Source organism: Jaculus jaculus, chromosome 4 (genome assembly GCF_020740685.1).
Source record: "Jaculus jaculus isolate mJacJac1 chromosome 4, mJacJac1.mat.Y.cur, whole genome shotgun sequence".
Taxonomy (NCBI): Eukaryota; Metazoa; Chordata; class Mammalia; order Rodentia; family Dipodidae; genus Jaculus; species Jaculus jaculus.
The window spans coordinates 157,044,653-157,060,359 of record NC_059105.1 but is presented as its reverse complement, the minus strand read 5'-3'; the positions used below and the strand labels follow the sequence as shown (position 1 = coordinate 157,060,359).

The 15,707-nt window shown below is 47.0% G+C and overlaps 1 protein-coding gene across 1 annotated transcript in view; it reads right to left on the bottom strand.

Annotated features, from left to right (window-relative positions):
* Nucleotides 1–1,891: 1,891 nt before the first annotated feature.
* Muc13 (mucin 13, cell surface associated) overlaps nucleotides 1,892–15,707 on the bottom strand; it is a 33,067-nt gene continuing 19,251 nt past the window's right edge. The window contains exons 7-12 of the mRNA XM_045148118.1: nucleotides 12,366–12,488; nucleotides 11,737–11,860; nucleotides 10,302–10,339; nucleotides 6,859–6,940; nucleotides 2,778–2,979; nucleotides 1,892–2,269 (exon numbers count right to left, since the gene is read on the bottom strand). Of these exons, the coding sequence (XP_045004053.1) occupies nucleotides 2,778–2,979; nucleotides 6,859–6,940; nucleotides 10,302–10,339; nucleotides 11,737–11,860; nucleotides 12,366–12,488 (569 nt within the window). The 3' untranslated portion in view covers nucleotides 1,892–2,269. The remainder of the gene's footprint in view (nucleotides 2,270–2,777; nucleotides 2,980–6,858; nucleotides 6,941–10,301; nucleotides 10,340–11,736; nucleotides 11,861–12,365; nucleotides 12,489–15,707) is intronic.

The window sequence follows — 15,707 nt, the reverse complement described above, 5'->3', positions numbered from 1 at the left end:
AGTGGTATCAGAGAGGATGCATTTGACCACAAATACCAGACAAATGGTCCAAACTTGCCTGATGGCAAAGGGAATACAAGAGGCTTCAGGTAGATTTGGATGGAGGCTCTGGCTCCATTTTCTGTGGTTCTCTGACTCTCTGTCATCGATAGCCCCAGCAAAACTGACACAGTCCAAGCAAGGCTTCGCTTCCTCAGGCCTGAGTTCCAGAAGATTCTCTCTTCCCCCATGTCTCCTACCGAAGCCAAGCCTTCTTCCCCTTGTCTCCACTTAGGCCAGGTGCTCATAGGTCAAATACAAATGGTGTGGGCCCATCCTTGAGCTGAGACTTGGCTTATTCCTACCAACATGGCTTGGCTGCTTCCTCCTTGGGCAGGAGTGGACTGAGTAGGGAAGTAGCAGCCAAAAATTGTAGGGCTGCAGAGATGGCTTAGTGGTTAAGGCACTTGACTGCAAAGCCAAAGGACCCAGGTTCAATTCCCCAGGACCCGAGTAAGCCAGATGCACAAGGTGGTGCATGTGTCTGGAGTCTGTTTGCAGTGTCTACAGCCCCTGGCACACCCATTCTCTGTCTCTCTATCTGCCTCTTTCCCTCTCTCTCAAATAAACAAAATAAATATTTTTTAGAAGTTGAAAAATTGGGCTGGAGAGATGGCTTAGCGGTTAAGCGCTTGCCTGTGATGCCTAAGGACCCCGGTTCGAGGCTCAGTTCCCCAGGTCCCACGTTAGCCAGATGCACAAGGGGGCGCACGCGTCTGGAGTTCGTTTGCAGAGGCTGGAAGCCCTGGTGTGCCCATTCTCTCTCTCTCCCTCTATCTGTCTTTCTCTCTGTGTCTGTTGCTCTCAAATAAATAAATAAATAATTTTTTAAAAACGTTGAAAAATTGCAACATTTAAAAATATTGTCTTGGGTAAGCTAACGACCTCTAATGAAGGCAGAACATATCAGTGTCTTTAGAGTTTCATGTGTCATATTTGCTATTTAACATGAGACTTGGGCTGGAGAACCTAGCCCGATTGGTAAAGTGCCTGCTTAGCACATACGAAGCCCTGAATTTGATCCCCAGCACCTCTTAAACCCGGTGTGGCTGTAAGCACTTGTCATCCCAGCACTGGGGAAATGGTGGCAAGAGGATCAGAAGTTCAAGGCCAGCTTGCGATACAATCAGACTCAGTCTCAAAACAAAGAAATGAATAACATGGGACTCACTGCTTTGTGCCTCAGCAAAAGTTCCGATCACCACAAAAGGACACCATCTACCAAAGATGCTTTATTGCATTGCCTTTCACAATAAACACTCAAGAACAAGTAATAATAATAAAAAAATACATTGGAAGGGGAGGAGAGATTGGAGATACACAAGGGCGCTATTGACATTAAAAGAGACTGCTGGCAATGGTTACTGTGTGTGTGTGCGTGCGTGTGTGTGTGTGTTGTGGTCAAGGTGATGCCCCCATCACAGAGCAGAGAGGCCCAGTGAAGGTCCATGGAAGTTGCATCAGATAGCACATTCTAGACTCCCCAATAGGAGCTTGTGGGCCAAGGAGCCACCTGTTACCTCCTCCCTGGAGCACCTTCCCAGTGTGCTTCCTTGGCCTCATTCCCTCCATCTGGTATTTGAAAGATTTGCCTGCCCTCTGCCCCATGGAGGACACTCTTAGAGTCTTCTTGTGTTCATCAGCCACATCCTGGATTCCCAGGCTCCTTTGGAGAAAGCCAAGAGAGATGTCTCTCCCCTATCTTCTTATTTTTTTAAAAATTATTATTTATTTATTTATTTGAGAAAAAGAGAGAGAGAGAGAGAATGGGTGCACCAGGGCCTCCAGCCACTGCAAACAAACTCCAGCTGCATGGGCCACCTTGTGCATCTGGCTTACATGGGCCCTAGGGAATTGAACCGAGGTCCTTTGGCTTTGCAGGCAAGTGCCCTAACCGCTAAGCCATCTCTCCAGCCCTTCCCTGTCTTCTTGTAGTGAGGTTCTGTCACAAGCCACTGGCTGTTCAAGGGCGGCCAGAGTCCCTGGGCATAACTTTAAGAGCAGCATCGTCCCAGGGACCAGAAAAGTGTTCACAGCGTCATTGGAACTTGTCCAGCAAGTTGCCTTCCTCACACACGCACACTCAGAGGGGCTGGCACATGGAGGGAGGGAACACTAAGGCCAGATGAATGGGCGCCTCCTTCCCCTTGTCTTCTAAACACTCAAGATCGCAGCTTGGGTATTGGGCTGGGCCACGGAGGGTTCCAAATTTTTCAGATTAATAGTCCACCTAGAAAGCAGGAAGAGGAGAAAACTTAGATTTGTAAATATTACCATGACCTAGCTTCTCCAGATTTCTTTCTGCTCTGAGTCTTTAGGATTGCTTGATGTTTCGTTTGATATGTAGCTCAGGCTGGCCTCAAACTCATATCCTCCTGCCTCAGCCTCCCAAATGCTGGGATTACAGGCTCTGAACTACTTCCAGTATCTCCTTGTTTTGTTGTTATTTTCCTTAGTTTTTTGTCCCCTCGTCCTCCCCAGGTAGGGTCTCACTGTAGCCTAAACTGACCTGGAATTCACTATGTAGTCTCAGGGTGGCCTCGAACTCACTGCGATCCTCCTACCTCTCTGTCTCCCGAGTGCTGGGATTAAAGGCGTGCACCACCACGTCCGGCTCTTCAGCTCTCTTTTTGGATTAACAAATATAAGGCCTCTGGTGCAGCTTTTAAGACAGGGGCCGAAGTGCCTCCTGTGCCATGGGCATTACCCTCTGCAGAGCCAAAAGGAGGCGGGCTCACCTAGTAGTCAGGGTAGGGCATGCGCCTCTGGTTCGCGTAGGGGTTCTGCGCCAGGCCATCTCTAGAGGGCGCTGTTCTGACTTTGGGGAAGATGCTGCCATCTGCTCCCAGGTTGCTGAAACCTGTCTGCCGCAGCTTCAGGTTCTGAAAGTCATCCTCAATCAAGTTCTGTTCTTCCACATTCTTCTTCTTGTTCCTTGAGCTGTACTCAAAAGAAGAATTAGATTTTAGAAGTGGCAAAAAAAAAAAAAAAGTTCCTTGAAGTAACTGTCAATGCTTTTTTTTTTTTGTTGTTGTTGTTTGTTTTTTTAAGGCTGGGTCTCATTCTAGCTCAAGCTGACCTGGAATTCACTACGTAGTCTCAGGGTGGCCTCAAACTCTCAGCAATCCTCCTACCTCTGCCTCCCAGGTACTGGGATGAAAGGCATGCACCACCATGCCTGGCCAATGTCAATGCTTTTGAGAAATGTTTCAAAATTTGAAAAAGGTTTCAAAATTTATAAAACTTTGAAATTCAAATTTATACCATAAGGTATTAGAAAAAAAAATTGCAGTGGTTCCACATACCCATCACTCAGATTTCCCATTGTCAACCCTTCCATGCCACAAAAAAATAAGTTGCTGATCTGATGCTTTGTTATCTAATATACCTCACTAGTCCGTCCTGGTAGATGTCCTGAGTTTAAGGACAACGCCCTCATAAGCTCCAGGTTGTAAATGTTGATTTCCTCTGTTCTCATTTCCATTTTACTAATAAAAATAGCATTTATGGGCTGGAGAGATGGCTTAGCGGTTAAGCGCTTGCCTGTGAAGCCTAAGGACCCCGGTTAGAGGCTCTACTCCCCAGGACCCATGTTAGCCAGATGCACAAGGGGGTGCATGTGTCTGGAGTTCGTTTGCAGAGGCTGGAAGCCCTGGTGCGCCCATTCTCTCTCTCTCCCTCTACCTGTCTTTCTCTCTGTGTCTGTCACTCTCAAATAAATTTAAAAAAAAAATTAAAAAAAAATAGCATTTATATTCTTGCCCCCCCCTTCCTCTTCCCATCTTGTTTGAGACAGGGTCCCAAGCAGTACAGCAGGCTGATCTCAAACTCTATGTAGACAAGGCTGGCTTTGAATTCCTCATCTTTCTGCCTCTGACTCCCAAGTGCTGGAATGATAGGTATGTGCCACCACATCCAGCAGGTCAGTATTCTTTTTCATTTATTTTTGTTTTTTTTGAGGTAGGGTCTCACTCTAGCTCAGGCTGACCTGGAATTCACTATGTCGTCTCAGGGTGGCTCCCAAACTCACGATGATCCTCCTACCTCTGCCTCCTGAGTGCTGGGATTAAAGGCGTGTGCCACCATGCCCAGCTCTTTTTTTTTTTTTTTTTTTTTTTTATTTGTGAGCTGATAAAGAGGAAGAAAGGGTCTCTTGCTGCTGTAAAAAGACTTCAGATGCATGTGCAATTTTATGCATGGGGATTTACATAAGTAATAGGGAGCTGAACCCAGGCTTAGCAGGCAAAAGCCAGCACGTTTAACCACTAGGCAATCTCTCCAGCCACATTAGTACTCTTTTTAATAATTTTTTTGGAGGGGGGCAGAAAGATGGCTTAGCAGTTAAGGCACTTGCCTATGAAGCCTAAGGATCCATGTTTGACTCTCCAGATCTCATGTAAGCCAGATACACAAAGGTGAGGCAAGTGCAAGGTCACACATGCCCACTAGGTGGCGCAAGCATCTGTCATTCAATTGCAGTGGCTGGAGGCCCTGGCACACCAATTCTCTCTCTTTCTCATAAAAAAGTGCAAAGAATTTTTGTTTTGATTGTTTATTAGAGAGAGAGAGAGAGAGGACAGAATGAGCATGCTAGAGCCTCTAGCCACTGCAAACAAATTCCTGATGCATGAGCCACCATGTGTATCTAGTTTACGTGGGACCTGGAGATTCAAACCTGGGTCCTTTGGTTTCACAGGCAAGCACCTTAACTGCTAAGTCATCTCTCCAGCCCCACGCTTGTATTCTCTAATGTGCTTTTCAACCATTTATGGAAGTAGCAGAAACCAAAGAGAAAAGATGACCTATGATATGAGCAGAATCACTGTCTATGGGAGCACCCTGGCGAGTAAAATGAGCTCAAGGTACCAAGGTTTTCATAAATGAAGTAGCATCTGCCCAGATCTGCTGGGGGTCTGCCTTCAAGGGCCTCAAGTGTGGGAATTGAAAGCCAAGTGTCAGCATTGACATTTGGGGAGGCAGCTTCCACATCACCCTGCTGATAAGCCTGTTTTACAGACCCTCTGGCCATGACTGTGCTTGCACAGTGCCCTAGATCAAGAGAATAGGGAGTGGGGACAGCTGTATCTATGATGCTACAGGGCACTTTCAGGGTGACAGTCACCTGTGCCCGAGTCACGCTGGGGATGTCCCTTACTCTATGACCCTGATGGCCAGGGCAGCTCAAAACAGAGTCTCCGCTGTTTGACACACACTCTCTCTCTCTCTTTCTCTTTTTCTTCAATATATGGTCTCACTCTATTCCAGGCTGACCTGGAACTCACTCTATAGTCACAGGTTGGCCTCGAACTTACAGTGAGCTAACTCTGCCTCCCCCGGCATGGGATCAAAGGTGTGAGCCATCACACCTGGCCTTTGACACACTCTTATCCAAAGCGATGGAGGAAAGGTCCCCCTTCCCTGTGAACTCATTCTTGCTGTGTTCCAAGAATCCTCACTCCGCCCCTGGACTAAGAGAGCATGAAGGACCAGGCAGCCATGATTTGTGGCTGTGGCAAGGCCACAGTAATTCTACAGCAACTCTGGTCCCTGAAGGGCCAGTCAAACAGAATAGGTAGCCTTGCTCTAGAACCAGGAATGCCCTGGCTCTCTCTCCCTGGAGGCAGAAAAGCCAGAGTCCATGTGGATGCTCTTGCAACCAGTCCTAGCTTTGCCCCTTACACTAACTCTCTGGGAAGGGTTCATATCAAAATGGAATACAGCAACAAAGGACTAGGAATCTAAAATCTGTTATTTCCCTCTAATTAGAGTAGGAAATATCTGATTGTCAGAATACAATGCATGAGCTAAATGTCAGAAAGAGTAGGTTTTTAAAAATTAATTAATTAATTAATTAATTAATTTAGCCAAGTGGATCCCTCTTGGCACTTGGAGAATGGAAAGTAGTCATAGCATTCTCTTCACTGCTGGTGGAAGAATTTTAGTATCTCTCAAAATTCGCTAAGCAGGGCGTGGTGGCTCACATACGCCCTTAATCCCAGCGCTCGGGAGGCAGAGGTCGGAGGATCGCCGTGAGTTCGAGGCCACCCTGAGACTACATAGTGAATTCCAGGTTAGTCTGGGGCAGAGTTAGATCCTACCTTGAAAAAATGAAAAATTTAAAAAATAATAATAAATGGAGGCCAAAATGTTAGTTGCCATGATGGGGTGTATGGATGACTTTATTTTGGATATTTCTTTTTTTTGGTGTTCCAAGGTAGAGTCATCACTCTAGTCCAGGCTGACCTGGAATTCACTATGTAGTCTCAGGGTGGCCTTGAACTCACAGCAATCCTCCTAACTCTGCCTCCTGAGTGCTGGGATTAAAGGCATGTGCCACCATGCCCAGCATGGACATTTCTTTATTGCCCAGATTTTCTTCCATGACTGTGTGTATTAATAATACAGAACAAAATCAAACAATACCAATAAGTCAATGTGGAAAAAGGCCTCCTCCACTTTCCTTTTCTTTCTTTTAAAAATTTATTTATTTATTTGAGAGAGAGAGAGAGAGAGAGAGAGAGAGAGAGAGAGAGAGAGGCAGAGAGAGAATGGGCGCGCCAGGGCCTCCAGCCACTGCAAACAAACTCCAGGTGCATGTCCCCCCCTTTGTGCATCTGGCTTACGCCTCCTGGAGAATCGTACTGGGATCCTTTGGCTTTGTAGGCAAACACCTTAACAGCTAAGCTATCTCTCCAGCCCTCCACTTTCCTTTTCTTACCCTTAGGGGCTAGATGTGTTTGGACACCAATGTCCCCCCCTTCCCTCCCTCCCCCCTTTCCCCCCAAATGGACACTTCCACCCCAGCCTATTCTCCCATACCTCATTGAGATCACCACAAAGAGCAAGACAAGAACAAGGACGCCAGCAATGGTGCCCACGATGGTGAGGATCAGCTGAAAGTCTGAAAGGGAAAAGAAAAGACTAGGAAAGGCTTGCCCCCCAGCTGTCTACTGCACCCGGTGCATGTGTTTCCAGCGACCCCTGTTGGAAGGACCATCAGACTCTGGTCCCTGACCCCTCAGAGGCAGGTGGGGAAGGTACTCTCCTCCTTGATCCCCTCCTTCCCCCACACTCTAGCCTTCAGAATTCAATCATTACAGGTAGCCTTGCTCAACAGTAGATCACGGATACAAGAAGCTGCTGGCTGCGAGGATTTCCTGATCCTGTGAGATCCAATCTCAGTGGAGGTCCACACTTACCTCTCCTGCTATTGCCTGCCCCTCTAAACTGTCCCTTTCTGATAACCCCTGGGGGGTGGGGGTGCCATTAATAGAGGAGGCAGGCAATGACTTGAAAGAGAAAGTCTGGAAGTTTGTTAATGGCATACTCCACTTCACCTACCACTATGGACTCCTTTTTAGCTTAAAAAATTTTCGATTTGTGCCAGGCGTGGTGGCACACGCCTATTTCATCCCAGCACTCGGGAGGCAGAGGTAGGAGGATCGCTGGGAGTTCGAGGCCACCCTGAGACTACAGAGTGAATTCCAGGTCAGGCTGAGCTGGAATGAGGCCCTACTTCAAAAAAAAAAAAAAAACCACTAAAATAAAATTTTTAAAATTTGTGTGTGTGTGGGGGTGTATGTGTGTATTTTTGTGTATGTGCATGCTAAAGCCTCTTTCCATTACAAATGGAATGCCAGATGCTTGTACCATTTTTTCTTTTTAGAGAGAGAGAAAGAGAGAGAGAATTGGCACACCCGGGGCCTCAGCCACTGAAGTCAAACTTCAGACACTTGTGCCACCTAGTGGCCATGTATGACCTTGCACTTGCATCACCTTTGTGTGTGCGGCTTACATGGGATCTGGAGACAGATTGGACATGGGTCCTTAGGCTTTGTAGGCAAGTGCCTTAACTGCTAAGCCAACTCTCTAGTTCTTATTCCAGTTTTTGCGTAGGAGGCTGGGGAATTGGAACCAGGACAGTAGGATTTTCAAAGAAAGGCCTTTAACCATTTAGATATATCCCCAGGCCCTTTTATTTTTGCTTTTTAAAAAAAAACATTTTATTTTTATTTATTTAACAGATAAATAGGCAGAGAGAGAGAGGGAGAGATAGGGAGGGAGGGAGAGAATGGGCATACCAGAGCCTCCAGCCACTGCAAACAAATTCCAGATGCATGTGCCACTTTGTGCATCTGGTTTGCGTGGGTCCTGGGGAATTGAACCTGGGTCCTTTGGCTTTACAGACAAGCACCTTAATGGCTAAGCCATTCCTCCAGCCCTATTTTTGCTTTTTTTTTTTTGTTTTGTTTTGAGGTAGGGTTTCTAGCCCAGACTGACCTGGAATTCACTATGGAGTCTCAGGGTGTCCTCGAACTCACAGCAATCCTCCTACCTCTACCTCCCGAGTGCTGGGATTAAAGGCATGTGCCACCACACCCAGCTCCACTTTTAAGGTTTTGCTGGACACTTTCACATTCTACTCCTAGTGGACAGAGCTGCTCTGGACCTCTGTCTCTCTCCGTCACATCACAAAAGACGCCTCCAACTTTGGTTCACAGATCGCAAAGTCTTGGAATGGCCTAATAGGTTATCTGGATCAAATTTCCTATTTGTAGACGTGGATATAGAAGGCCCAGAAGGAGGAAGAATGACTCATGTGGTCCAGGCTTGCAACAACCACCCTGAGGAGTCTAGCACCTCTCAGGCCTGCCTTCATGACTGGCAAGAAGCTGATGTTCATAGGCTGTACATCTTGGGTAAGTGAGCTTTAGTTCATCATGTACATTTCTAAGTAATATTCAAAGTTAGCATTACCCCAGCCTGGTGAGGAAGAGGCATGGGAGAGAATAAAGCCACTGAACTGACCCCAGCCCATCCCCATCAGTAAACAGCTCCAAGACAATGCTTGAGTGTTTAAAATGTTTGCTTCTGGGTCTGCTTACTGGTTTTGGAATCTCCACACTTTAGCTAATACAGGAATCAAAATGATGACTGAGGGGCTGGAGAGATGGCTTAGCAGTTAAGGCACTTGCCTGCGTAGCCTAAGGACCATGTTCAACTCTCCAGATCCCACGTAAGCCGGGCTCACAAAGATGAGGCAAATTCAAGGTCGTATATGTTCACCAGGTGGTGCAAAGTGTCTGGAGTTCGATTTCAGTGGCTGAGGCCCTGGCATGCCAATTCTTTCTCTTTCTCTGTCTGTCCTCCATCCCCATTGCTATCTGTCACTCTCTCTCTCTAAAAAAAATATTTTTTTCTTTTTCTTTTTCTTGTTCTTTTTGGTTTTTTCAAGGTAGGGTCTCACTGTAGCTCAGGCTGACCTGGAATTCACTATGTTAGTCTCAGGGTGGCCTTGAACTCACAGCGATTCTCCTACCTCTGCCTCCCAAGTGCTGGGATTAAAGGCGTGTACCACCGCACCTGGGCTCAAAAAAAAAGTTTTTTTTTAAGTAATGACTGAGGAGGGCTGTACTCCATTCTGGAGTGGGTCCAGAGGCATCCTCAGCCCGGTCTGGGCCTGAGTTCTATTATTTCTTTTAGTTGTGCTGTGTTGTTTTGATTTTTTGGGGGGGGCGGTTTTTTGAGGTAGGGTCTCACTCTAGCTCAGGCTGACCTGGAATTCACTGTGTATTCTCAGGATGGCCTCAAACTCATGGTGATGCTCCTACATCTGCCTGCTGAGTGCTGGGATTAAAGGCGTGCGCCACCATGCCCAGCTCTTGTTTTGACTTTTTGAGGTAGGGTTTCCACTCTAGCCCAGGCTGACCTGGAATTCACTATGTAGTCTCGGGATGGCCTTGAACTCACAGTGATCCTCCTACATGTGCCTCCCAAGTGCTGGGATTAAAGGCATGCGCCACCATGCCCAGCCCCAGTTCTATTATTTCTTTTTTTTTTTTTTAATGGATTATTTATTTATTTGAGAGCAACAGACACAGAGAGAAAGACAGATAGAGGGAGAGAGAGAGAATGGGCGCGCCAGGGCCTCCAGCCTCTGCAAACGAACTCCAGACGCGTGCGCCCCCTTGTGCATCTGGCTAACGTGGGACCTGGGGAACCGAGCCTCGAACCGGGGTCCTTAGGCTTCACAGGCAAGCGCTTAACCGCTAAGCCATCTCTCCAGCCCCAGTTCTATTATTTCTAACAGCAGAGCTGCTAGGATCTGTCACCTGAGGGTGAGTGTACGGGGTCAGAAGAGAAGCTAGGAGCCAAGTTCCTCTCTCTTATGGAATCAGAGACTTTGGTGTACCGGAGGGGACACTGAATGCGGTCTGTGTTTATTTCTCAGATGTTTAGTGACCTAAGACTTCTATACTCACTGTCTTTGCAGTCCATTCCACTGTAGCCAAACGAACACCTGAAACACACACAGTGAGTGGTGAGAAACCATGTCAATTCGTCCCTGTGAGAAACGTGTGATAGTCCCCGCCCAACCTCCAGTTCTCCCTTGATACCCATCTGTCATTCTATCCTTCCTCTTTTTCTTCCTTATACTCCCATTCTTCCATGAGAACGTTGTCTAGGGGGCCTCTGGGTGAGCGAGAGGTACCCAGTCCTGTGTCCTCATGTGCTGGAGACAGAACAGTCCAACCTCTGAGCTCGGGGGAGAATTGGCAATTGAGGTGTAACTGAGCACCGGAGGTATGGAGTTATGCATGGGACCCTCACACTGGTGACCGTGTGTTGCCCGGTAAGCAAGGACATGGCATTTACGTGGCTTCTGTGTACTCATCTGTTCACAGGCCACCACTTGATAGGTTCGACCTAGTGTGGGTCCTGGAGGCAGAGAATGCTCAAGGACTACTGGTGATGATGACACAGTGATGCCCCATGCTCTGTGCCAGCTTGCCCACTTTTTTTTTTCTAAATATTTTTTGTTCATTTATTTATTTATTTATTTGAGAGTGACAGGCACAGGGAGAAAGACAGGTAGAGGGAGAGAGAGAGAATGGGCGCGCCAGGGCTTCCAGCCTCTGCAAACGAACTCCAGACGCGTGCGCCCCCTTGTGCATCTGGCTAACGTGGGTCCTGGGGAACCGAGCCTCGAACCGGGGTCCTTAGGCTTCACAGGCAAGCGCTTAACCGCTGAGCCATCTGTCCAGCCCCTTGCCCACTTCTTTTATTCACTTATATACACATGTGGATATGGATATACCTGTTGCCCTTGCAAACAAACACCAGACAAATACTTGCGATTCTCCTACCTCTTTCTTTCTTTTTAGTTTTGGTTTTTCGAGGTAGGGTCTCATTCTAATTCAGGCTGACCTGGAATTCACTATGTAGTCTCAGGGTGGCCTTGAACTCACAGTGATCCTCCTACTTCTGCCTCCCGTGTGCTGGGATTAAAGGTGTGTGCCACCATGCCCAGCCCTTGTCACTTTTTAAAAATATTTTATTTTTATTTACGTTATTTATTTGGCAGAGAGAGAGAGAGAGAGAGAGAGAGGGAGGGAGGGAGGGAGGGAGGGAGGGAGGGAAGGAGGGGGAGAGGGAGAGGGAGACGGAGAGGGAGAATGGGCGTGCCAGGGCGTATAGCCACTGCAGACAAACTCCAGATGCATGTGCCCCTTTTGCATCTGGTTAATGTTGGTCCTGAGGAATTGAACCTGGGTCCTTTGGCTTTGCAGGCAAATGCCTTAACCGCTAAGCTATCCCTCTAGCCCTTGTCACTTTCTTGATGCAAAACCAATATGCATGTTACAAGCTCTAGCCTAGCCCCAACTCTGGCAAGATAAACATGGGGTGGTTTCTTACTCTTGACAGTGCCCGTTGCCATCTCTCTGGTAGCCCGGCTGGCACACACATTCAGGGGCTGCGTTGTCCTTCTGTAAGCACTGCATTTTGAAGTTCGCATTGCAGGTCTCAGGACACTGTTGAGCTTTAAAACACAGCGATTTGGGGACACTTTTCAGAAACAATCTCTTCAGACCTAAGCCGATACATGCTACACAATCCACTGTTTTACATCTTTTTATTTGTTTGTTTTATTTTGTTTTTTCGAGGTAGGGTCTCACTCTAGTCCAGGCTGACCTGGAATTCACTATGGAGTCTCAGGGTGGCCTCGAACTCACGGCGATCCACCTACCTCTGCCTCCCATGTGCTGGGATTAAAGGCGTGCGCCACCACGTCTGGCTTTACATCATTTTTTTGTAAGTAAAATGAGACATACTTCAGCTCTCTACCAGATGTGTCCTGTGAGGCTGGTCTCGAGCCACCCTATCAGCTCGGAGCCCAGGTCCAAGTGCTGATCTTAGGCCAACGTTCACATTACTCAGTCTCTAAATTACATACGGACCTTCAAGCAGTCATGTTTGCATTTTGCACACAAAAGGAGAGAAAGTGAAAATTGTATAGGACATTTGAAAGTCGCTGGGACACTTACGGGCACAGAAAAACGACTGCGGATTTGGCCTCTGCAGTCCAGGTTTGCATGGACACTGTAAATGATCTGGGCAGTCTTGACCATTTTCTTCTATACAACCATAATAAGCACATCGAGTTTTCTCTGAGAGAGGCACAGAAAATTCAAAAATACATTCAGTGAGGCAGCATCTGGAAGCATGTGTCTCCCTCTACCTATACAATGGAATGATAAAATTTCTCTACAGGGTTACTATGAATGTGGAATGAGCTAACATAAATGACAGTGTTGCCCACAACATCATCAATAAAATCAATAAATCTTCATTCATTCATTCATTCATTCTTTTTTGATTTTCCAAGGTAGGGTCTCGCTCTAGCCTAGGCTGACCTGAAATTCACTCTGTGGTCTCAGCATGGCTGTGAATTCACAGCAATCCTTCTATCTCTGCCTCCCAAGTGCTGGATTAAAATGAAGGCCACCATGCCTGGCTTTTTTTTGAAGGGTCTCACTCTAGCCTGGAACTCATTCTATTGCCCAGGCTGGCCTTTTTTGGGGTAATTTACTTTTTTTTGTCAAATATTTTATTTATTTTAGGGAGAGGGAGAAAAGAAGGTAGAGAGAAAGAGAGAATAGAGCCTGTAGCCACTGCAAACAAACTCCAGATGCGTGTGTCACTTTTTGCATCTAGCTTCTGTGGGTACTGGGGAAGTGAACCTGGGTCCTTGGGCTTTGCAGGCAAGTGCTATAACTGCTAAGCCATCTCTCCAGTTCTGTAATTTTTGTTTTATGAGAAAGAGAGCCCAGGTGTGGTGACACACACCTTTAATAGCAGCACTCAGGAGGCAGAGGTAAGAGGATGGTCGTGAATTCAAGGCCACCCTGAAACTAGTGAATTCCAGGTCAGCCTGGACTAGAGTTAGACTCTACCTCACAAAACAAATACAGGGCTGGAGAGATGGGTTAGCGGTCAAGGCATTTGCTTGCAAAGCCAAAGGATCCCAGTTCGACTCTCCAGGACACAGATTAAGCCAGATGCACAAGGGGGCGCACACATCTGCAGTTCGTTTGCAGTGGCTGGAGGACCTGGTGTGCCCATTCTCTCTCTCTCTTTCTCTCTTTCTCACAAATAATTAAACAAAATACATTTAAAAACACAAACAAAAACAAAAGAAAAGAGAGAGAATTGGTGCACCAGGGCCTCCAGACACTGCAATCAAACTCCAGACATGTGTGTTACCTTGTACACATGTATAACCTTGTGTGTCTAGCTTATGTGGGATGTGGAGAGCTGAATGTGGGCCCTTAGGCTTAGCAGGCAAACGCCTTGGCCGCTAAGCCATCTCTCCAGCCCAGACTGGCCTTTTTTCCCCCTCAATTTTTATTAACATTTTCCATGATTATAAAAAATAACCCATGGTAATACCCTCCCTCTCCCCACTTTCCTCTTTGAAATTCCATTCTCCATCATATCCCCTCCCCCTCTCAATCAGTCTGTCTTTTATTTTGATGTCATGATCTTTTCCTCCTCTTATGATGGTCTTGTGTAGGTAGTGTCAGGCACTGTGAGGTCATGGATATCCAGGCCATTTTATGCCTGGAGGGAGCACGTTGTAAGGAGTCCTACCCTTCCTTTGGCTCTTACATTCTTTCTGCCACCTCTTTCGCATTAGACCCTGAGCCTTGGAAGGTGTGATCGAGATGTTACTCAGTACTCCAGTCACTTCTTTCCAGCACTATGATACCTTCTGAGTCATCCCAAGGTCTGGGCTAGAGTGAGACCCTATCTTGAAAAACAAAACAAAACAAACAAACAAAAAAGTGGGGCTGGAGGGATGGCTTAGCAGTTAAGGTGTTTGCCTGCAAAGCCAAAGGACTCAGGTTCAATTCCCCAGGACCCACAGAAGCCAGAGGCACAAGATGGCGTGTGCATCTGGAGTTTTGTTTGCAGTGGCTGGAGGCCATGGTGCACCCATTCTCTATCTGCCTCTTCCCCTGTCTCTTTCTCTCTCTCATAAGTAAATAAATATATATAGAAAAGCAAAAATGTAGGAGACTTGGAAGAATGAGAGAGGCAGGAAGGGGATCAGGATCATGGAGGGAGGAGTTGCTGGAAGGAGACTGGAGAAAGGAGAGGCACCATTATCTAATGTGCAGAGATCAAATGCACTGTGGCTCAACATTGGTATTTGCCTTCAGCAACCAGAACTGGATACTAGTCACGCGATACCTCCCTGGGACTGGCTCCCCAGTCACTTTCGAGGTGAGGCACTGCTAGCGACCACTGGAGGGCTGACTGCATCTGTGACCTACCTACCTTTCTTTCTTTCTTTCTTTCTTTCTTTCTTTCTTTCTTTCTTTCTTTCTTTCTTTCTTTCTTTCTTTCTTTCTCTCTTTCTCTCTTTCTCTCTTTCTCTCTTTCTCTCTTTCCTTCCTTCCTTCCTTCCTTCCTTCCTTCCTTCCTTCCTTCCTTCCTTCCTTCCTTCCTTCCTTCCTTCCTTCTTTTCGTTTTTTCATTTTCCAAGGTAGGGTCTTACGCTAGCTCAGGCTGGCCTGAAATTCACTCTGTAGTCTCAGGGTGGCCTCGAACTCACGGCGATCCTCCTACCTCTGCCTCCCGAGTGCTGGGATGAAAGGTGTGCGCCACCACGCCCGGCTTAGCAGTGACATTTTCTCTATTCACAGTTTGGATCCAGGCCCTTTGCTAGGGGCCACTCCACACTGGGCTTGGTCAGAGGAATTGCTTTGGCCATTGGGACAGGGAGAGAAGAAGAGACTAGAGAAACACCTGTACATGGGACTTTGTCGCTAGAGATTAGCTCGCCGAGCAAGGAAGACTATGTGGAACAGAGCCACAGTCAAGCAGCCGCCCCCCCCCCCCGGCCCCCCAACTGGCCCTGCTGCTAATGGCGGATGCTTAAATGAGCCCAGCACGGATCAGTCAAGCCTGGCTTAGGTCAGCAGAATGTTCCAGCTAAGCCCATCTCCAAAACTCTATCAGAAAATCTGATAGGCTCTTCCCCACTACGCCCTCTCTGTTGGACTTGTCATTTAGAATCATCTACTCAATTCTCTACCAAACTGTACGGTTGCCAGTAAATGGGCTTGGAACACAGCAAACACGAATTGTTAGCAGCTATGCCATGGGCTCGTGTGTCAGTTTAAAGGAGGGAAAAGTTATTAGGTGAAACTTACTATAAGTATTTGGAAAGCTATCACTGGGCAACGAGACCTCTTATTTTCTTATCTTACCCTATCCAGAGAGATTTGTCTAGTTATTTATAACTTACAGGGAGGTGTATGGGAAGGAGTTGAGGTAAGAGAAAGAGGGGAAAGAAAGGAAGACCAGATGACTTAAAAGAA